Source organism: Pristis pectinata, chromosome 1 (genome assembly GCF_009764475.1).
Source record: "Pristis pectinata isolate sPriPec2 chromosome 1, sPriPec2.1.pri, whole genome shotgun sequence".
Classification (NCBI taxonomy): domain Eukaryota; kingdom Metazoa; phylum Chordata; class Chondrichthyes; order Rhinopristiformes; family Pristidae; genus Pristis; species Pristis pectinata.
In genome coordinates this window covers 35,863,061-35,886,272 of record NC_067405.1, presented here as the reverse complement: position 1 = coordinate 35,886,272, position 23,212 = coordinate 35,863,061, and the positions used below count along the sequence as shown (strand labels likewise).

The 23,212-nt window shown below is 38.8% G+C and overlaps 1 protein-coding gene across 1 annotated transcript in view; it reads right to left on the bottom strand.

The window, feature by feature from the left end:
• The window catches only part of LOC127575767 (growth factor receptor-bound protein 14-like), a 71,862-nt gene extending 59,905 nt beyond the window's left edge, over positions 1–11,957 (bottom strand). Inside the window, exon 1 of the mRNA XM_052025833.1 lies at positions 11,699–11,957. Coding sequence (XP_051881793.1) covers positions 11,699–11,785 — 87 coding nt within the window. The 5' untranslated portion in view covers positions 11,786–11,957. The remainder of the gene's footprint in view (positions 1–11,698) is intronic.
• Positions 11,958–23,212: the final 11,255 nt, after the last annotated feature.

Genomic DNA, 23,212 nt, shown 5'->3' with positions numbered 1-23,212 from the left:
GACAGGTGAAACAGAAGGTCCATCAGAGTAGTCCAATTTGTGGATTCTGCAGAGGAAGTAGAAACAAAACTGACCATTTGCAGATGGAAGACTTAGGCTGGAGGTTGTTAAGGCAGGACCTCCCCGTTAGTCACTGACCTTACTTTTCACCAATGGCCTGACATTCTGTGCTGGGGTTATGGCCCAGAAGTCAGGTATGAAACTTGGCAGTCTCCAAGTGGAAATAGCAATGCTTTTTGTTAACTGACCTTTACCTCAGAATGCCAGACCTTGTTACCTCCTTTCTGGAGGGTGACCACAGCAGTGTATGGTGGGTACATGGGCATAAGTGGGAGATATCAGTATAATTACAATTAGAAGACATTTGGACAGGTATATGGAATGTTTAGTGAGGGATATAGGCCAAATGCAGGCAAACAGGACTAGATCAGGGAGACATCTTGGTCCACATGCACAAGATGGGCTCAAGGGCCCATTTCCATGCTGTATAACTATGACTAATTCTGTTATTGCACAGTGAGATATGCTGTAAAGGTTGACCTGAGCTAGCAAGATGTGACTTCTTAAAAAAAACAAATGTACTGAGCACGTCAGACATGGTTGAAGAACCACTTTGTTAGCCCGACAAATCATTTCTTCACCCCCAAAAGCAGTCCTAGTCTTTGATAGGAAAAGGAGCACTTATGATTTTCAATATTTGAAGCACATTTCTGAATAATAATCCAAGGTTAATTAGTGAAATACAATACAAGATTTGTGGGGTATAGCCTTGGTTTGCAAGTACATGGGATTATGCAAAGACTATGTTTTGGCTTTCTATTGACTACAGATAGACAAGACCAGATATTGTCACCAAATGCAATGGAATACTACACACTTGCTAAGCAATACCAAGTGAAATGATATCCATTTTGCTCAAAGCAGAAACACTGTTACTTAACTATGAAAAGGTATGTCACACAGTAAAATTGCTTACCAACCCACACCCCTGCCACCAAATTTAAGAGGCTTTCCTTTCAACCCAAAGAAAATCAAATGATCAATTAAACACCTAGTCTAATCCAAATCAGCTGGGTCAAGGTTACTATTACAGAAACTTATGTATTCACTTGGCTTGAAAAAAAGCAGGACTTAAGCCTTTGGACTGCCCCAAACTGCACATCTGGCAGCACCCCAAAGTTCCTAAAGTACAATGAATTTACATAGAGTCGAGTCAAATTCCTTGAATTGGCAATAGTCATTTCCCTTTTACATAAGCCATGAATGCAAATTACTGGCATTCAAAAACAGAAGCCGAAAGGATAGTACTGCATCTGGACCAGATCATTTCAGCCCTGTATACTAATCGCCAACATTTGTTGATCATTAACTTTCAAAGCAATTCTGTAAGCAAAACTGCTTTTCACACAAAATCTTTCGTTTAGTGCTGGTGAAGGTCATTATATTATGAAACTCAAGAAACTCTCGTTTCCAATTGAGAATTCTTCCTCACCTACAACTTGGATGGTCAGGAGTGAACATAGAGGATGTTGATAATTCCTACATCTGCCTTCATGGTAACCAAATTCTGTAAAGGTTTGGTATGCAAGTATGATCATGTATTTTCCATCCTCCCCCTCCTGGACAAGCTTGAATAAGTGATCACAGCATGAAGTCCTTGTGTGACTATACTTTTATCAAAGACCAATGTCTCCAGTGCTGGTTTTTCTTCCCACCGTGTGGAATTTGCACACAGTCTCTTGAGACATGGGTTTCTTCTAGACGCTCTGGTTTCCTCCCACACCTCAGATAAGGACTGGCAGGTTAACTGGTCACTAAATTGCCCCTAGAGTATAGGTGAGTGGTAGAATCAGGGTGGGGAAAAGAGGAAAGGGGATAAGTTGATGGAAACAAGAAGAACTTAAATGTGATTAACGTAGGTTTAGTGTAAATGATTGGTTGATGGCTGGCATGGTCAAAAAGTGCCCATTTTATCCATTGTATCTTTATGACAGGATGTGCCAGCAACAGGCTAGAGTTTATGCTCCAGCTGCAGAAGGGAGACAAGCTGGGGGGCAGGGCAGCATCATAATCACCAAGAAAATAAGATGGTGCACATACCACTTTAAGGGCACATACACATGCCCCAACCCACGAAAGCAAACTATACCTGCACATTCTCCTGTCTGGGAGCTGCACTCTTGCTCTTCCTGAACATACAATTATGCTGCTGATCAGCCTATGCAGTATAGTTTGAAAGAGAAAGACAACAAATTTGGAATGAGGACCCTATGGCGATAGTCTCCTCGGGCCAAATGCCTGGTGATGCACAGTTCCAGGTTTTTGTGCCATTTGATCTGATTGGTGAAAACAAATCTATTTCCTGCTTGAAACATAGGACATTAGAACCAGACTGAAGATGACAGCCAAGTACCGCAATAACTAGGTCAGTAAGTGGTACAACATCATTCACACCAGAACCACTACTGATACCACAAAGAGTAAAAAAAAATATCAGCTTTGATTACAACTTTCACTATCCATTTTCAAAAAGCGGAAGAGTTAATTGCAACAAGATCTAGACCAGACACAAATATTGACCTTTTGTGGCAGCTTCAAGCCAAGTGTTACTGGCCTTCATCACTCAGATCACTTCAAATGAACTACCCAGTTTTAAGACAGAATGAGAAATATTTCTAGTTACTGAGCAAAGTTAAATACATGGCCTAGACTAAACATTCACACAGCATAAAGAACCAAGTATAGGAGATGAAAATCCAAATTTCTTGTTCAGAGTAATTGCATACAGACAATTATACATTAGTTGGTAATACATTTGCTGAAATGGGAAGAGAATTTTATAAAAGTGTTCCCACAGTCATTGCAGGTAGCACATGTTACTACTGCTATAGCACTGGGTTGGAGTTATGCAGAACATAATTCAAAGTCAGTGGAGAAAATGTATTGACAGAAGCTCTGTTGCAATGTGGAAAAATTATGCAGCAAAAAGGAATCTGAGCAGGTCTTCATGTCCTAGTGTTAAATCAGTACCATTTTATGTACTTGTTTACACTTATTTTTCAGTTGAAGCATTTATTGGTACAAAAGGTGGCACTTACACCCTTTAACTTTGGTAAATGTAGTTTCATTTTCAAATTCTTATAGAATAGCACAGTACAGGCCTTTCAGTCCACGATGTGCCAACATTTTATCCTGCTCTATTATCTATGTCTCCATGACTGCGTGGGTTTCCTCCCACATTCCAAAGAAATACAGGTTAGGAAGTTGTGGGCATGTTATGTTGATACCAGAAGTGTGGTGACACTTGTGGGCTGCCCCCAGAACATTATGCAAAAAGATGCACTTCACTATGTTTTGATATACATGTGACTAAAGAAATCTTATCGAACCCTTTGCTCTCACAAAGCCCTCCATTTCTCTAAAATTCATGTGGCTATCCAAGAGTCTCTCAAGTATCTGCCCCCGCAACCTCTGCCAGCAGTGTTCCACACACCCACTGTGTAATCAAAAAAACTTGCCACTGACATCTCCTTATACCTTCCTCCAATCACCTTAATTATGGCCCCTTGTGTTAGCCATTTTCACCCTGGGGAAAAGTTTGACTGTCCACTCAATCTATGCCTCTTATTTGTACAATTCTATCAAGTTACCTCTCATTATCCTCTAGCTCATTCAACCTATGGTCAAGATTCCTTATTAGTCACATGTATGTCAAAATAGTGAAATGCATCTTTTGCTTAGTGTTCTGGGGCAGCCCATAAGTGTCACCAACGTAGCATGCCCACAACTTCCAAACCTGTACATCTTTGGAATGTAGGAGGAAACCCATGCAGATATGGGGAGAACATACAAACCCCTTAGATAGTGGCTGTAATTGAACCCAGGTCACTGGTGCTGTAATAGTGTTATACTAACTGCTACACTACTGTGCCTCATAAGACAAACTCTCCAATCTAGGCAGCATCCTGGTAAGTCTCCTCTGCATCCTCCAAAGCTTTCACATCTTGTTTAAAAAGATTGAAACAATGAAAAAGGAGTCTATTTACAATCCAAAACAATTTCAGGAAAATTTCTGCTTCAAAACACCCCCTTTACAGATCCATTGGGGGTAAGGAAACACTGATGCACCATAACCAGGAGTGTGGCTACAGAGAAGTAGCTCAAGTTGGTAAATAAATAGATAGATTTAATTTTTGCTTCCACAAAAACTTCATTCTCAAATTACTTAATCATTTGTCATCAAGTCCTGTAGTTCTTCCAACATTTACTTTCATCAATACATTTGGTTGCCTTCTTCAGGTACATAGCCCCCAAACTTCCTCCCCAATCCATTCTACCTCATTCCTCCAAGACATTTGAATCTACCTTTTTGATCAAGCTTTAGTCAACCATCCTAATATCAGATGTGGCTTACTAATAATTTCTGCTTAATAACAATGCAAAGTCAAGGATAATTTATTGGGGCAGACCCCAGAACCAGTCCTTACACTTTAATGAGGATGCATTGAAATCCCAGTTAGCAGCACAGCCAACCAGATGACATGATTTTTCCACAGGTCTCCTAGTCCTCTGACCAGAAAGCCTACCTACTAAGTTTGTATGTTTGAACCAGATCAAGTGCATCATTTCCTACTTAAATGAATGGAGGAAATAGACCATGCAAAAGTAAATTCAGTTTTAATACAAATGATCTTAAATTTAACAAAACTAATGCACTGCCATCTAAAATGCAAAAGAGGTACCATTATTTCTTTAGAAATGCCAAATGTTTGCCCATATCCAGATATTCAAGCTTTCAATTGCTCTAGTCACACAGATAGCTGACAAGACTCGATGACCATCAGCAGTGAGACTTCAGTTTGCTGCCTTGGCTGAGCCAGCCTCTGCTGCATTTAGCCACAAAATGCTGGGAGCCAAGCTCCTAGTGGAAGAATCTGCCAGAGGCCAGGATCTGTAAATAAATTTTGCTGTCTGGTGGAACTGTTTTGCTTCCTTTTAAGACTCTCATTTGATTATTGATGACAGCTCATTTTTCAGTTTTCTTTAAATTACTAAATAGGAATTTTCTTCAAATCTAAAGCTTTCTGCCAGATTTCTTTTCCTTGAAGCTATTTCTTCCACATTCCTGGGACCAAGTTGCAAAATGTAGCACAGGGCAAGGTATCACTGTCAAAATGAAAAAGGCATTTTTGGTAGCTTTGATGGAAGGATGAAGCTTGTCCATATTAGATTTAACTTGCTATTTGAATTATAGCACCACTAAAACAGGGGTGATGCATTTACAATGAAGTGTTTACCTGACTCAGGTACTCCAACTGTTAAGTGGAGCTTAACTTCATAACTTGACTCAATTATGCTTCCACACCAAACTAAATTGCTTACATCTGCTGTAGATCATCTCCACTCCACTTGAAACATAGGTCAAGGCTGTCATGACCATAGATGCTCAAGAAAAATGCAAGGCTGGAAAATAATTTATTAATCTACATTGTAAGACTTAATGAGCTGCAAGGTGTTTGACCCACAGAAAGCCAGCCTAGTCTAAAGTCCTACAGCACCAGATTCAAGAACGGCTATTTGGTTTGGTTCAACCATTTGGTTCTTGAACAAACCAGCACAACCCCAATCACTACAGTTTAGCAACACTGACTGCTTTGCACTAAAATAATTTTTTTTAAAAAACACAACTAGAACAAATGGTTTTTTGTGAATGCTGTGCTTGTGATCCTGCTGCAAGTTTTTCATTACACATGTGACAATAAAATTGACTTGGAAAAACTTAAATTGTTTTCTGAGTAAAGAGTAGAAAACCTACAGCACCAACTTCTCAAAAGCATGATCCTTTGTCCTGATATCCAAGCAGTCTTAAAGACCATTTTACATTCTGTAAGATCAGGAAACAAAGGTGCAAATTCACCATGAAATAATTAAATGGACAAAGCTGATGGAGCTGAATGGGCTCCTTCTGTTGGCATGTTAAATTAGTAAACATATCACTTCCAAAAACTGCTGTTTCACCTACAAGGACCGTTTGGACCCTGGAAGGTGGGAAGAGAAGTGGCAAGCTTTTCCACTGCGAGGGTGGTGGGTATATGGAAATAACTGCTAAAGTGGTAGATGCAGGTACAATTGCAATGCTTAAAACTACATTTGTACAGGTACATTAATACAAAAAAGGTTGAGGGATATGGGTGAAATGCAGGCAAATGGGACTAGTTTAGATAGGCATCTTGGCCAGCATGGACAAGTTCAGCCGAAGGGCCCATTTTCATGCTGTCCAATTAAGAATAGGAAAAAGGAACACAGGCTCAAACTAATGTATTACAGTTTTAAATACAGGGATCCATTTGCTCCTCAAAAAAATGAGCACACGAAGTGGAACTGAGACTGCTGGTGGCAAAATCTCAAGTTTAGATATTCTTTTAAACCTTTGGATGAGGGGGCTAGGAATTCAGAATGACCTTCAGTCGGATCAGCAATCTTAATTTATGATTAATAAAGGACATCTGCTCCATGTTCTCAGAATGCATTTGCTTCGAGAAGCCTCTATTTTATTGTAAAATATTCTGCATAGAATTTCCTGTGGTTCATTGGCAACATCAATATTAGTGAAGTAATTTCCATAATTAACCACCTGAAGGTGGATCACGAATTCCACATTTGTTTTGCATTTCTAGCAGGTGGAATATATAATTAAAGTTTGGTTAGATGCTCAATTAGGAAAAACCAAGATTTTTGTAAAATTTTAAATAATAGTATTAAGAAGCTGAGTGTCAGGCTATGTTTGCAATCAAGTTACTTCCAGTAGTTATATTTGGTGGTTTTGGATTCCATTAACATTTTTACAGGAATGAATTTATAAATATTACAACAAATGACCATACCAGAAAACAAATGGCATCTGCTACTTATCATAGCATTATTGCAGATTAAAACTTGCAAAGTGATTGGAAGTCCATTTCATGTACAAGGACATTGGGTAAAATAGTGATACAGAATTATCTATACCAAAAGGTGCCTTTAATATTTACAAGGATTTTCTCAGTTTCTGGACCATTAACCAAAGCAAATGATTCCAATTGCACTTTCACAATTTATTTCTTCTGGCAGAGTTTCAACACTAATATTCCTTTTTATGAGGAATATCTCTACTCTGCATGCATCAGCTTCTAGATCTCAGCAAACGATGAGCCAAGTTTCAGTTCTAGGCACCAATGCAAACATGGGGGTCAAGGCAAATGAGACCCTAGTCTTCTGCTGAGCCAAACTAAAGACACTTAATCCTGGGCTTCCTGGCAGAAAGTTTAAACTGGATAGTAGAAGTAATATTTCTAGTCCGGAGCTCACTGTCCAAGGACTATATGCATTAATTCTTGGTAGGTAAATACATGGCTTGTTGGAGGTTTGGGGTTATTTGACAGTGGGTTGGGGGGGGGGGGGGGGGGCGGGCAGGCAGGTGAGGGAGATGGAAAGAATTGTTGGGGGGGGGGGGAGAAACAATTTGAAGGAGAGAGTTGCAAACTGGGAGACAAAAAGGAAAAAGCCTCAAATTTTATCAATCCATAAAGTAGATTGAAGCTCAAATTTGAACACTTATAGATGAACTACAACTCCATGCATCAATACCTGTCAAAAATTCAAATAAGCAGGTTAAAATTAACCCATGGAAAAGGTTACCATATTAATTGCACCCTGCTAGTTTGTCATTCAAACAAGTTGAATTAAATTCAGCCCTGGTACCTTAGAAAAGTCACACTGGTTTGAAATTCCAAAGTATAGAAATGCTATACAGACATTCATGATTTTCATCCAGCACATCACACCCTCAAAGTAATTTCAACCTCATGACATACTAGCCCTTTTACAGAACACAGCCAAGTGTCCATCATGCAGTAAAGTTAAAATGGCTCACAAGAAGTCATTTCTCAAAGTAGAAAATAAGTAATTGATGTAATATGCTGAGACTTACTGAAACACAACCATTGAGGATTGATGGAAAATGCAAATAGTACTATAAATGCTCTCATGCACACAATTATCCAGATATCACATTTGTTGACAGGAGATGCAATGTGGTATATGCAAAACCAGTTGGTAACAGTACAGTCTTAAAACAGATTATTAATTATGCATTTGACCATCTTGTAGTAAAATGAATGGCATTTGAACAAGCTGTCCTGTAGTGAATTTAACTCCTGTTCTTTGGAGAAAATTTAGTTGGCAAAAGTTTTAAAGATCACTGTATTGCAGAGCAAAGAATTATGCAAATGCTATGATGTAGGAACCAATGGCAAAATAAATTAATGTTTGTGGGTATAGTAAACAAATAGCTGGTACAAAGTTGCAAAAACATTGAGATTTCAAAAATACTGAGAAACTGCTTCATGTTGAAGAATGAGGATGCTTCAGTGTGTATACATACAAGGCCAGATTTTTCATTTAAGCGCTCTTGCCAAGAAGTAGCCCTAAATTCATCCATTAGCATTTAGCCCTGCAGCAATTTAAGTCTGCCTTATTTTAATATTTGAGCCAAATCCAGTCATTTGGAACACCACTGACTGGAAGTGTGCCCATATGCTGCTGTGGAATTTTCAGGCATGCAATGGCTTAAAGGACCAAGCATCAGTTTTAGAGTGCCTCAGCAACATTAAAACAGTTCAGCTGTAGAGCACTGAGCACACTGTTACTCGTGGAGATATGGAAAATGGAAGACCCTTTGTGGAATGGATACAGAAAGGTGATAGCCAGGGCAATGAGTGTCAGCACCATGTCGAGGTGAATAGAGCCAACCAACTTTCCACAGACTATTCAGCCTCCATTTCAGATTTTGAAGTCCTTTATTTGCTTGTAGTTAATGCCCAATAATTTTCACCCCCAACTTTCAACTTCAATTTTTTCCTGCTCATCTTTTAAACTTTCAGACCACAAAACTTGCCTTGTACTATTTATACACCAATTCTCATTCTATCATGTACAATTGTGCTTTGTTTTGTAGACATCAAAAGGAGCAAATGTAACTACTCAAATCAAGATAGTGGGATTCCACAAATTTTCATTTGAGTCAGAAGCAAGCATTTCAAAATAGGGAACAAAGTCAGAGAAGGGACTAGAAATTAAAATATAGCTATAGTAATAAGATTCTGCTACTCATGTTATTGTATTAACTTTCAATGATAATCAACATTTGTGCTAGCCATTCTCAAGATCAGATGGAGGGGTCAGACTGATCTGCAAAGTCTATAGAAATTTTGCTGCTGGATTAATAAACTTCATCCCTCGTTAGTCCTTAGATTCTCAATTTAAGGATGAAAGCTTCAATTTGCAAAGTGCAGATGACTAATGTTCAACATGACCAGGAAATCTAAATCTCAACATGGGCTTTACATAGTAGAGCCTTAAAAATAAAGTCAGCTGATAAAGCTCAAGGTAGGCAAAAAGTGAGCTATTCAAGTCTCTCCCATTTCCCAGCTTTGCACCCCTAGTCTTGTAGGTTATTGCTCTTCAAGTGCTCATGCTTTGAAATATTTTTCCCTCCAGCAGCTTCAAGCTGGGGAGCACCAATATTTCATGAGTAACAAGTTACTTCTTTCCCCCCCCTTAATTCCTCAACTAATTTAAATACATCCTTGATATTGACTTGCAAGGGTAGTTCCTTCCTGTTCACTGAATTACTACTCCAGTTATATACAGAGGCACAGATCTAGCAAATGGTATACTTTAGTGCCACAAAGTATTCCATGGCATCTTAACTACCTGACCTACATCTACAACTTTCAAATTTCTGTTAACAGGTACTCCAAGATACTCCTGTTCCTCTACAGGATAGGAATTGTACTATTTATTAATTTGACTTATTTATCCACCCCAACATGTTACCTCAAACTTCATCTTGATTTCTATTTGCAATCCTGTGCACATCTAACCAATGCACTGTAGATGAACAGAAGTGAAAATGTTTTCAAGCTGCTAAGTATTTAGAGTATACACCTTCCAATCACCTCAGTATTTCTCCAAATTGTCTAGAGCCTTGGGAACAAGTTACATACAAGGTAGACTTAAACTGCAAACACTGGAAGTATGAAATAATTTGTGATAACTTTAGGTAACTCAATTTCCATTTGTATCAAGACTGGCCAATTTCGCCTGCCATCCCTCTTCTTTCCTTGTATACAAAACACAAGTGCTCAAATATCCTTAATGGCCACTTTTTTCCACTTGAGAAATCCCCTTTGTTCCACCCAATGTCCTCCTCTACCATCTCTTCTACACAAAATAACTTCCTTTTAGCTCTGGTGAGCAGTCTCAGATTAAATGTAACTTTCCATGAAGCTACCCAGAGTTTCCCCAACCCCAGCAATGTGTAATTTTTGTTTCCACTAAGGTGGGCTCTTGGATCAACACATGCAAGCTGAACTGGCACTTAGACACAACTGCCAATACAGATACACAATGGATAGGTGCAGACAGAAATAGTTTATGTTCTGATAAGGTCATTGTCCCAAGATACAATTTTCTCTCCATTGATGCCATGTGGGAAGTATACCCATGCTTTATTAATCCCACATCAACACCTGCATTATTTTAGTTTGGGAATCTTGTCAATGGATGACCAACATTTAGCCAATTCAAGCCAAAGGACAAAGTAACAATGAATGCCTCGTGGCCAATCTCAGATCAGTCACAATAAGCCATAGTACATTGACACCAAACCATGACTATCCACAGATCTTACTACGCTGGACAGAGAAGATATCCAAACGTCAAACAGTGAAACTATTATTTCATTTTAAGTATGGCAAGTAACATTTATAATTCTGGTTGATCTCAGTTGCTCTAGTGCTTGCAGAACTTAAGGATAACATGCAAGATTTCAGTCATGGCAGTAGATTTACCAGGCAGGCTTGCAGAACACTACTGGTACACTGGACAAAATTAGAAATTCAGTTTTTAGCTGAAAATATAAATGTAAGTGAAGTGTTATTTCTTGAAAGTTGATGACAGGAAAATTTCATGAATCACGATGTGACATTGCTATCTTTAGCCAACAGGTGGTGTTCAACATTGCAATACCACCAAGGTGGTGGCATCTTGCAAATGTATTAAAATAGGAGCAGCCTACTCATAGCAACCATTAGGTGAGTTGTTAATATTACAAAACTCAAAATACACTAAGCTACTCTGCATGCTGGTATGAGATCTTGGGTAAAGTGTAGCTATTCACCTACTCCCAGCCTTCCTCAATCAAATGAGAGTTGTGCAAATCAGCAGCAACACAGATGCCAGAAGGTCATTAATACATTATTGACTGACCTCAAATGCTCCATCAGGATAGCCAAGCACAAAGTCCTTTGAACTATTGGTTCAACAAACTTCAGTCAGATCAGAAAATTCAATCCACTGCCTCCACAATTGCCATACATTAGAACCCAATTTGTTGTTAATGTTGTTAAGCAAACAAAATTGTAAAATCATCAAGCATGTCATAAAGTACCATATTATGTTCTTGAGTTGCAGCAAAAGAAAATAGATTTTAAACTATTGCAACATTTTAATGCAAAATGCCTACAAATTTCAAAGTTCTTCAGTCTTCAAACAGTTAAGGAGTTAGTTCAAGAGGATGTAGCTGAATTCCATATTTAAGTACTGGGGCTTGGAAAGTTTGGAAAGAAAATTGAACACAGATACCAAAGTCTCTTACCCGTTTCTGCAGGACAAGTGGAGTGATTGCAGGCAATGTCACTCGTCGTGCATACAAGCTCATCTGTTCTTTGGAAAGCATAACCATTAAGCAATCACTAAAGACACATCTGTTGCACAGTCGATGAAAATTCTTGACAATGTTGTTTGCAGTACACAGAACACAAAATTCTTTATCATTGCATAAAAGCAGCTATCAAAGCACAGAGTTAAAGGATCAAATATCACCCTACTTATGTGAATCCTATGCTGCTCGAAGTAATTAAAAGAGATGTGATCATAGGACAGGACAAATCAGCAGCCAGTCACTACAAAGCTCCTCCTTTGCCCTTGAAAACAAATTCTAACTTTGTTTATACTTAAAGCAAGAACAAATCTCCTGTCTGCTAAAGGATAGTTTTAAATCTGTTGCTCATCAGGAAATTCTAGTTTTAGCCCTTTCAAATACTGTATTAAACATGCCACCATTTGAAATCAGAAAACATTTTAGTAATTGAAGTTATTCTGCACCAAGGTTCTCCTACTTTTTAACATGTTATAAAACACTCAAAACTGAACAGTCACAGAACAATTGAGGAATTCCAAGATTTTAAATATTTAAGAGGTTCCAAACTAAAATGGTTGAATGTACCCAATTTTATAACTACCTACAAATTTTCATTATGATTACTCAAAAGCTGGAATTTAGCAGAGAGTAGTGATTCTAACTAGCAATGCCTTTGAGCACAAAAACCATTTTTGGATACAATGAAGTGACTTTTAATCTCCTTTCTCTTCCCTTTCCCCTCCCTAAAGTTAAATGGGTACATTACTTAGAACTAAAGCACAACCCATATTTAAGCACAAAATGAACAATGTACTTTACTTTTTGGAGCACAGATAGAAGTTCTCCATTTATCAAAAGGTCTCCCTGGTGTCACTCACACCATGAACAGCAGCAATAACACAACTTAAGTTTCATGACAGTAAAAAGTTTAAAAAATTTAAATCTAAAGTTCAGGTTACTAAGTTACAATAGTAAAGCTGCCAAAATAAAACCACAAGTAAAATTTTAATGGTTCCAGCTAGCAATAGTTTACAGCATAACTGGTGGACTGCTGCTTAACGTGGCAGAGGAATTTAATAACATATACAAACAGTTGCAAATTATTTAACTTAAAGCAGAAGCTGGCCTGTAATAGGTGCAATTTCCATTGGAGCACCCAAATACAAGTATGCCGAGTGACAAACCAGGAAAGTGTCAGCTGAGAAAGCTGATTCTGGGTAAAGACAGATGGAGCAATTGGCATCAGTACCTCTGGAAGTCCAATAGAAAACATCATTGCTCATCAGAAGCTTCTCCCCACCACCATGAAACTCGTCCTCCCACTGCTGCTGGATGCTGGCACTGTGCCATCTCCCAGTGTACAGCTGATGGGTTTTGGGTCCCCATGCATCTTTTCACTAGACAGGGGAGTGACCACCACTTGTCACTGGAAATTCTTCAGCCTCACTAACATTCACCATCCAAAAAGACAGGCATGTACTCAGAGTCCCATCCTGTTATCCATTTATAGAAATAGTACAGCACAGGAATGGGCTCTTCAACCTATGATGTGTGCTGAACTAAGATGCACAATTAAACTAATCCCATCTGATTGCACATGGTCCATATCCCTCCATTCTCTGGATATTCATTGCTTCTTTAACAGCCTCTAACACCTCCATCATATCTGCCTCCAACAATCCTGGCAGTGCATTCCAGGCACCCACCACTTAAATCCCTCAATAGGTCCACTTAAGTGCTTCATTAGAACACAAGGACAAGGTCATAATTGGACTTGGAATTTCAATTTGGAATATTGTGTATGCTTGGTTTACAATGCCATCTCCTCCATATTGGAGAGGACAACCACAAGTTGGTTGGTTGACTGCTTTGCCAAAGCTTTCCATTTAGTCTGCAAGCACAAAGCTTCTGAAACTCAAACTGCAGATGCTGGCAAATGTGAAATAAACTAGAAAATACTGGAAAGATACAGCAAGTCAGACAGCATCTATGGAAAGAAATAGGGTTTGTGTTTAAAGTAACAATTCACTTGTTCTTCCAACCTAGTCTACTGTATTGTGCTCAACGTGATCTCCTCTACACGAGAGTAACTAAATGTGGATGGGGTGGCCACATTACCAAATACCCAGTGTGGTTAGACAACTCAGCTTCCAGCTGGCTGTCACTTTAATTCTCCACCATTCTATCATGCTGAACTGTGGGGGCTTCCTTCACCTGTTATAATACCCAATGAAAACTTTAGGAACAACTTATCTTCCATCTGGACAATGCAGACTATTCAACTCAGTTTCACTGAATTTCTCTAGTTCTGCTGTAGAAAAAAAATCTGTAATTTTGGCTGTTTTCACACAGGCAGTGCGTGTCAATAGCTCATCTCCACAGCAACTCCAGCCTCCCCGACCTCTGCAACTTAAAACTAGCTTATTCTCTTCCCGCCCTCCTCTTCCCCCTCTCCCCCCCCCCCCCCCATTCCAAGGATGTGGCTGATCCAAGGATTGATCTGAAATGTTAACATTGTTCCTCCCCCCCCCCCCCCATGGATTTTGCCCAACCTGTTGTTTTTCCCCAGTATTTTGTTTTTGTAACAGCTTCTGGTTGCCTGTTGTAGCCTCTGCCTGATACCCACTTTGCCCTCATCCCTCCTCCCACCACACCTTTCTTCCTCTACACTACTCTTCATTTCCAATTTAGCACAAAACCAGCTCAAGATCCTGTTCTTTTCCAAGGTGGCACATCAGAAACTTCAAGAGTCTATGGCCAGTTCAGTAATTTCAAACAATGATTCTGTTTCTCACTTTTCTACTCAAGACAATTTTTTTTAAAAAAAACTTGTGTGGTACCAGTCTCCTCCATCAAACCTGTTCTCCCCTCAGCTTTGGCTTTTTAAAATGCATCCTTTCCAATCTGACAAAAGGGCATTGACCCAAAACATTAACCATTTCTCCTTTCAGATGTCAGACTTCATAAGTTACTGTTTTTCTGCTTTGCAGAGTGCACAGTACATCTTGAAATACATTTGAGTTTGAGATCTCTTCTCCCCCACATTTGACAAGAACAGGTATACTCTCCACAATTCTCCGCTTCCAATGGGGATGAGGATTAGAGATGGAATGCAGACAGAATTTAATCCTGACAAATGATACATTTTGTGAAGTCAGGGTTGGACCCACATAGTAAACGGTAGGGTGCTAAGGAAAGTTGATGATCAGAGGGACCTAGGGGTTCAAGCCCATAGTTTGCTGAAGGCAGCAAGTCAAAGTGACAAAAGGCATTATGGCATATAGGTCAGGGCAATTAAAAGTTGGATGTTTTGCAGTGTTACAAGACACAGGTTATACAGCATTTGGTATAATGTGCAGTTCTCATCACCACACTATAGGAAAGATGTGGTTGCACAGGGGTGCAGAGGAGATTCACCAGGATGGAGAGAGATTGGATAGGCTCAGTTTTAGCTGGTGTGAAGGAGGCTGAGGAGCAACCCAAAAGGAGACAAGATTGAGAAAATAAAGATGCATAGATTGGGTAGAGAATCAGAATTTCTTCCCATGTTAGGGATATCAAAGAGGGCATATGTCTAAAGGCAAGAAGACATTTTAGAGGGATTAAAGGGAAATTTGTTTTACAGGGAGCAGTTGATCTGAACTCACTGCCAGAGGCAATAGTGGAATCTGATACAATCCCTATGTTTAAGGGGCTTAGACAGACATGAAATTGGCAAAGTGCAGAAGACAAAAGGACTCTGTGGGCAAATGTCAACATTGACATTGTGGGCTGAAGGGTACATTTCTGCACTAAATGACTAACTGATTCTAGAAGCCAGTTTTGAAGCATGTATTATGGTGGGCAAGATTCCATGCTAACAAGTGCAGACTGCATTGAAAGTGTCAAGACTTCCCCCCATTACTGTTGTAAAGCAGTTTAAAAATCTGGATGCCAGTAGGAGACTCAGAAGCAGATAGTAGTTGCAAGAAAGGGTTCAGATCCAACAGTTCTTTTATCCAAAAATCAAATGAAATAGCAAAATGTTAAGTAAAAACAACTTTGAGCAATATAATTAACACTCCATAATAAATAACCATAATAATTAACACTCCATAAACAGTGCACACAGTTCCAAAGTTGGTTTAAAGATGTACTTAATGTTCTACCAAGAACTGTGCCCACAGACAAAATCCAAACTCAGTTCCAGACATTTTTGTGGGACAGAGTACCTGTTGTCAAAAGTTATAGCCTTTCATACTAATGAATGCTCAGTACTTCCATAATTAACCAATGTTTAATTTCATTGATTCATCATCTTCCCTTTATTACAAAGGAAAATTCTATTCCTTTGTACACAGAACTAAGGATGCATTTTTAACCTTGGGCAGTAAAAACTCCAATCTCTCTAAACAATTAGAACAAGAGCTTGCAAAATAATGTCACTACAGAGATTAAGTAAATGATTTGAGAAAGATTTTCTGATCAAGTAATTCTGGTCAAGTACACCAGGCTGGCAATCAAATCACCATGGGAAACATTTCAGTTTAAGATCCAAAAACAGAACTGCCATTAAAAGAAAAATCAAATCATGCCAGATACAATGGTTGAACTTGTAAGAAAAGTTCAGTCTTACCTATTGCACTAATGAAAATTCTGCTTCATTTACAATGGATCAGCTCTAATAGTTGATCCAAGAAAATGGGAATCAACATCTAAGCTCTCTCCTCTAGATTCTCATCCATTGACTTAATTTGACTGAAGTCTTAAGTGCCTATAGATTTTTGTAATTATAATGGCAAACTGTGCTTACATTGTAATCATTGGATGAATGCTACTACTAGTGACCACACAGATAAACATAGGGTAGGTGTGCTGGGGCAATCATTTTGCTGATGCAATCAGTAGCAAATTGATGCAAGCATTTATTTAAACATGATTCATGTAATTATAATAAGTATATTAGGCCTCATTTGAGTTTTAGAAGTAAACCATTAAATGGAGCTTTGTCATAATAAATTAACCTTTCTGACAAAGGAAATTGTATGTGATTGCCATTCTTGAAGAACAGCATGTAAAGAGGGAATAATTCTTGAAATGAAATTTTGCTTGCATCTCAGCTTCCATCTCAATACCATTGTTTGTCCTGACCTTTGTTTCCTGTAGAGTAATTATTAAAAATCTGCCCCTTTTAATTCTTGGTTTGCTGCGTGGGGATTTTTAATCTCACTGACTACTCACTTCACTGCTCCTAGACAGAACCACACTGAAAAATTATGGAGAAAACTAGTCCCAGGGTCCACTAAATTGTTGTGGGCCACTGAGCACAAAATCCAAGCCAATGTTTCTCATTTGATATTTATCAACCTTCATTTAACCAAGCCAAACTACCTTCCTAAAGATAAATTCCTTATTCACAGCTGCACAAAAAAACTACACCATGCTCTAATGAGCATTTTATTTCATACAATAATTATTTTGGTAACCCATTTCCCAAGCTGATATCCAATGTCAATTTTTTTTTAAAATCTCACTTAATTCTGGCTTTTGAAGTTTTAAACTAGTTCTTTCTCTGCTCACTGCAACTTAATTTACTGCATCTACACAACACTGGGTCTTGGAATTCTGTTAAGGATTAAATACAAGTCATCCCTGGGTTATGAGTGCCTGACTTATGGACACCCCTACATACAAACAAGCTCCATAATATTAGAAGTCCAACATACATACACATTTGTTCCAACAAACATCAGAACTAGTTTCCTCTCCACTTTCAGTATTGTTCTTTCTTGGAGTCTCGTGCTTTTGATGGCATTCATTACAGTGCTGTGGAGGTATAGTTACCATATCAAGTGATTGTGTCTTTTCCAATTTAGACAAAATTAACTCAAGGACACCTGTACAAATGGAACCCATTCATTACTCAAGGACAGTCTGTATAAATTTTTTTTTATAAAAGGCAGATACAGGGTCAGCAAGAGACCATTTCACTTCCATTGATCAAGTACAGTGCTGTCACTTAGTGAGGGAATCATGGACTGGCCACAAAAAAAGTCAAAATTTTGGAACCAATTAAGTTAAACCAACCCACGTCTGAGCTTAACTACCTTTGAACAGAACTTGGTCACTGAAATACACATCTGTTTGAAAATTCAGTGCTGAAAAGTGCCATCTCAAATCCTAAAACAAAAAGGAAGGCACTGCATGGCAGGGTCTGGCACAAGGTAGTACCATGCAGGCAGGGTCAAAAACCCTGGCTGGCTCCAACAGCTCAAGGACTTTGACATTCATGAATATTCAAAACCAATGAAACAAAAATTAAAGTGCCAATATGTTTCATTATGGTTAAGTAAACATTTAAAAGGAATGTTTTTCATCCAATACCTGACAGGGACTTGGACCATGTTTGTTCTCTGCTGCTGGATTCCACAAGGAGCCCAACATTGGAGCCAGCCAGTAATAAACACTGGCAGTTCTGACCAGAACTGCTGAATTTCCCAGCATAGTTCCAGGAACACAAGTGCATGTACTTCTGCACAGTGAGGCATTCTATGTCACTGATATTTTGGATTAGATTTCAGGATCAGGAATACAGCATGTCACTCAAGGATACTCCAGCCAAGCAACAAAATTTAGCAGCATTAACAGATCCCAGTTACGGCTAAGACCAGCACTTTTGGATGTTACAAGGACTGGTTTTACAGAATAAGATGGAAATTTCATCACTCACTGGATCAACTTGTTTCACCTGTTTTTTTTCCCCCCTCATTTCTGTCAGGATTGGGCCAAAAGGGAAAACTAGCAACATTGTGGCATTAAGCAGAGTGCTAGAAAGTCAGCTTGATAATAGAGCCTCCTGTCCTCTGCTGTACTGGAAGAGGAATTTCTGATTAATGATAAAGGTTCCAAGCTTAGTTTTAGATATTTTTGGATCAAAACCTGGATAAGTGCTGTAAAAACTGGGGAAGAAACTTCTACATTGTGAAAGAGGCAGTTATAATATCAAACATTGATTAAGTAAACAGTTTGCTAAGTGACAGTATTTTTTATGCATGGCCTGCCATGAACCAAATTGAGTAATTCTACATTGTATCCAGTATTTACTGAGCAGACTGGAGATTTCAATCTCCAATGACCACTGTTATATCTTGCTGCTCAGGCTCACCAATACATGTTAACCCAACACCCAAACTTGCTTGGTCTAGAAGGGGAGAGTCCATCTTGCTGGCCCCAAAGCATCACACTCCAATGAAAGTGCCAAAACAGCAAGTGTCTCAAACATCAGCAGAGAAGTCCCATCCCTGACAATACTGAACCACCTTGACAATCAGCCAAGCCTCATCCTCACCTTTGCACCCATGTTTAAATAGTTTGAATCTTAAACTTCAAAATGAAAAAAGCAACTTTTTTTTTAAAAAAGGTGTTTTAAATGTGTACAGCCTAAAATTTCTGATTGCAAATACCTAATCTCCAACATGATCCATTGTAGAGACAAAAGTGAGGAACTCAAACCGTGTGAGCAGTTTATTCAAAGGCTCTTCACAGACCACCTCTGGAACATTCTATACATATGTAGCATTACAGCCTTGAGCAACTGGACACTTAATACCTAACCAGGTAATTCTTAAAGTTGTTTATACCCAGCATTATGTCCTACACAAAAACAGCAAATAGATTTCACGTAGAGCTGCAATTTTTCACACCAATGTTTAAGAATACTAGTGTCACCTTTGTTAAACTGATCCATCAAGTATTCGAGAATCATTCACTTCTGGACTTGTCATCTGCACTCTCAAATGCAAGTGGTTCTTGAACAATTGTGGAATTCAATTCAGGACCCTCAAATCACAGCCTTCCATATTATTCTCCCAGATATCATGCACTAAGACTAAGTGCTCATTTACGCTTGGGTTTTTAAAATCAGTCTTAAGAATTTTAGTCTATACTTTCAAGTGGTTCCTTAGTGTCAAATCATCTTGCCTTGGGGGTTTTTGGGGTGGGGGGGGGGGGGGGGGGGGGGGAGAGATGTCAAACCCATTCCACTTTGACCCCTCAATGCCAGGGTAGGGAAAAGACAACCTTGGCAAGGTGTGATAAACAATAAGGGATCAGGGAAACCTGCTCCACTGTTCTTTTAAGAACATGCTTGGGAACAGACTTGCCATAACTAAATATAGTTTCAAGGGAAGGCAAAACTTCTTGACATCTGGTCCAGCCACCCACACCTGTCAAATTACATCTGAACAAGAGCTTATGTTAGCGTAATCTGCTAAATTTTCTCCATTAACATGGCCCCAAAATACCAGCATTAACAAGGTGAAAAGAGTCAAAGCAGCAGCAAATGCTGCAAGTTTAAATTAAATACAGAAAATGCTTGAGATGTTCATTAAGTCTGGCTGCATCCTTGGAAAGATAAACAGTTATTGTTTCAGGTTGAAGGCATCGCATCAAAACTGCAGAAGCAAGCTTTGCTACAAGAAAAAAAATCAAAGTTGATATTGCAAAAGCTTAGCAGCACCTCCCGGACAATATTAACTGCCTACCAACAGGACCTGCCAAGTCCACAGCAGGATGGGCTACTTGAAGGTTCATCAAGATTAGCAGAGACTCATGATCTACCAAGAGCCACCAGGGCTGGTTTGACAATGACCAGAAATTCCAATAATCTAGCATTCTTGGATCTTTCATGGTGCCAGACTAGCTAAATTTCAAGACTGCTGGAATCCTGCATCTTTTACCATCTTCCAATTTGTCAGCAACTAAATGTGTCTTTCATTGCACTCCAAGTCTATTTCAGATTTGCCACAGACTGAACTGCACCTACAATGCAATCACAGTCATCCCATCATTATCACCAGCAAAGGCACATTCAGCAAGTTTTTAAATCTAATGCAATGAACCTGATACACAATCACAAAACAATTTGTTCAAGGCTTCTTCAGAGACTGCCTCTGGAACTTTATACTTATGACAAACTGCTCTGAGTTGTCCAAATGAATGCTGAAAGTTGCAACAGCCTCAAAGAACAATTGTTCAACCAATATTCAAAATTAATGGATCACAGACCTAACCTGGTAGAGAATCTAAGCCAACTCTCCAGCATGAGTGCTGGGAAAATTTCTAATATTAAACACCAACCTCTGGGTTCTGTTGAGTCTAGAGTATTTTGAAATTGCAGTTACTGAGAGGTACATTTGGAGCCTTCACATTTGGTTACACACACAACCTTGTCTTCCAAGTAAATAACCCCACTGGAATTTAGCACAAAAATACAAGTCACATATTTAAAATGGCTTTTACTTCATAAAGGTTTTAGAAAACAGGTTTCTAAAATATTTCACTAAAATCAACAGTTCAATAAAATCTATCAAATGAATTATACAAAACAATATCCTCTTTCAGTAATAAACTGCAACTTCAACAGCTCCCTGCAGTCCTCAGTGGTAATAGCTGAAAATTTGGATCATTTATACCTGGCTCAGTTACTGACACCAAGAAAGCACTTTTGAAGAAACATTAGGAAGTTCAGTTTGAAAAATCCAATCTTAAGTCTAAATCTAGATTTCATACCACTTCAGAAAAGGGAAAGCTGAATGCAACCCAACACATGTATGTGACTGACCATTTGTCAGTACATAGTACTCTTTTGGTCAAGCCATTAATTCACAACCTTTTATCAGATGGATACTAAAGATAAAGGCATAAGAGCAGGGAAATAATCCCAATGTCCGAATCAACAGCCATTGACAAGTTATGATTGAAACAAATGTAATTTATGTGCAAATTAGCTTGATGGTACCCACATTACAAAACAGATTATTTTGTAGAAAAGCTTTGGATATCAAGAAAAGCAATTTTCTTAAGATCTGCTGTTGGAAACTAAATCATGAAATTATCCAAGGTGATGTGATCAGTGTGGGATCCTTGGTTGTTTGTCATATATATTAATGATCAAGGTGACTACAGTAAGTGGCATGATTATCAAGTTTGCAGGTGACACTAAAGTTAGTGGTATAGTGGACAGTGAATGTAGTCACCTCAGGTTACAAGATCTAGATCAACTGGGGAAAATTGGCAAGGGAATGGCTAAATTTCAGAGACAAGACTGTTGGAGTCATTATAAGTTATTATCAGCAAGAAAGGTAGTTGATGTTACAGCAAGTGGTGGGCTCAAAGGACAGAAAACAAGGCAAAGTGAAGTAAGGCAAAGCATGATTCTCAATACAATTCTCCACTTTGTGCTGCAGTACAACAATTTCCTGCACATTTGCACAATACAACTGCAGGGAGATTCCCATCCTGATCTCTACAGCATAATTTTAGTTTCTTTCTGGACTGAAAACTGAGCAGTATTTTTTCCACCCCCATTGAAGCATCACTTACCTACTAAAGTGAAACTTTGCTGTCAGTTACTCTGTTGTATGGACATTAAATGGATCTATGAAAGCTTTGAGATTAAACAATCCCTGAAGTGGAAGAGGCCAAGTGGTGACCTGATACACATGTATAAAATTATGAAAGGGTAATTGAAGAAACAAATTAGGAAATTCTGTCTGAAAAATCCAATCTTAAATAAGTCTAAATCTAGATTCCATACCACTTCAGGAAAGGTCAAAGCTGAAATGTAACCCAACACATGTACTGACTGACCATTTGTCAGTACAGTACTCTTTTGGTCAAGTACAGGGTAAGTGGTAGGAATCTTGGGTTCATGATAGGGGTATACAGGAGGTCAAAGGTGAGAAGAAAGTTGTTAAATATGATGTGACGGGTTGATATCTGCAATTTGCCAGAGATGGTGGTCTAGTCAGATACAAATCACTGTTTAGGAGACATGTAAACTATGCACTTTAATGGGAATGGCATAGAAGGATATGGACCTAGTGTAGGCAAAGTAGGATTAGAGTAGATGGGTTAAAAGTCAGCATGTACGTGGTCCAAAGGGTCCATTTCAGTGCTGTGCAACTATGACTACAACACATTCCAGCAGCTGCCATAAGTCATCATTTCAGTCCACTGCACTATACTGTTTGAAGTATGAAGAATGGATGAATGGCTGCTGGGAGATGCTGTGGATCAGTGCTTCCTTGGCTATTTACAATCAAGCCCCACAGGAGGGAAAGAATGCAAGCTATATGCTTCCACCCAAATCCTAAATGGGACATTAAACCAATTTCTGCAACAGATATTAAAACTCCACAGATCTGAGCAAACCCAAGGTGACTATCAGAACCCTGTGTTCTATAACTCTGCTTTTGTCAAGAACAGTGGCTGCATTGCAAAAAATGCAGCCTAAAACTCTGGAGAAGGGAAGAATGCAAGCAAAAACTTCATTACAGTTTTAGTGCTTCACTGTGATGGAACTGTCTGAACTTGTATAATGACCCATTCTATTTATAGCATGTGTGTAATTCCTCTGAGAAAGAATAAAAATTTGACATCTGAAGCATTAAAAGTGCTATATTACTTGTTTGCACATGTAATGGCCAA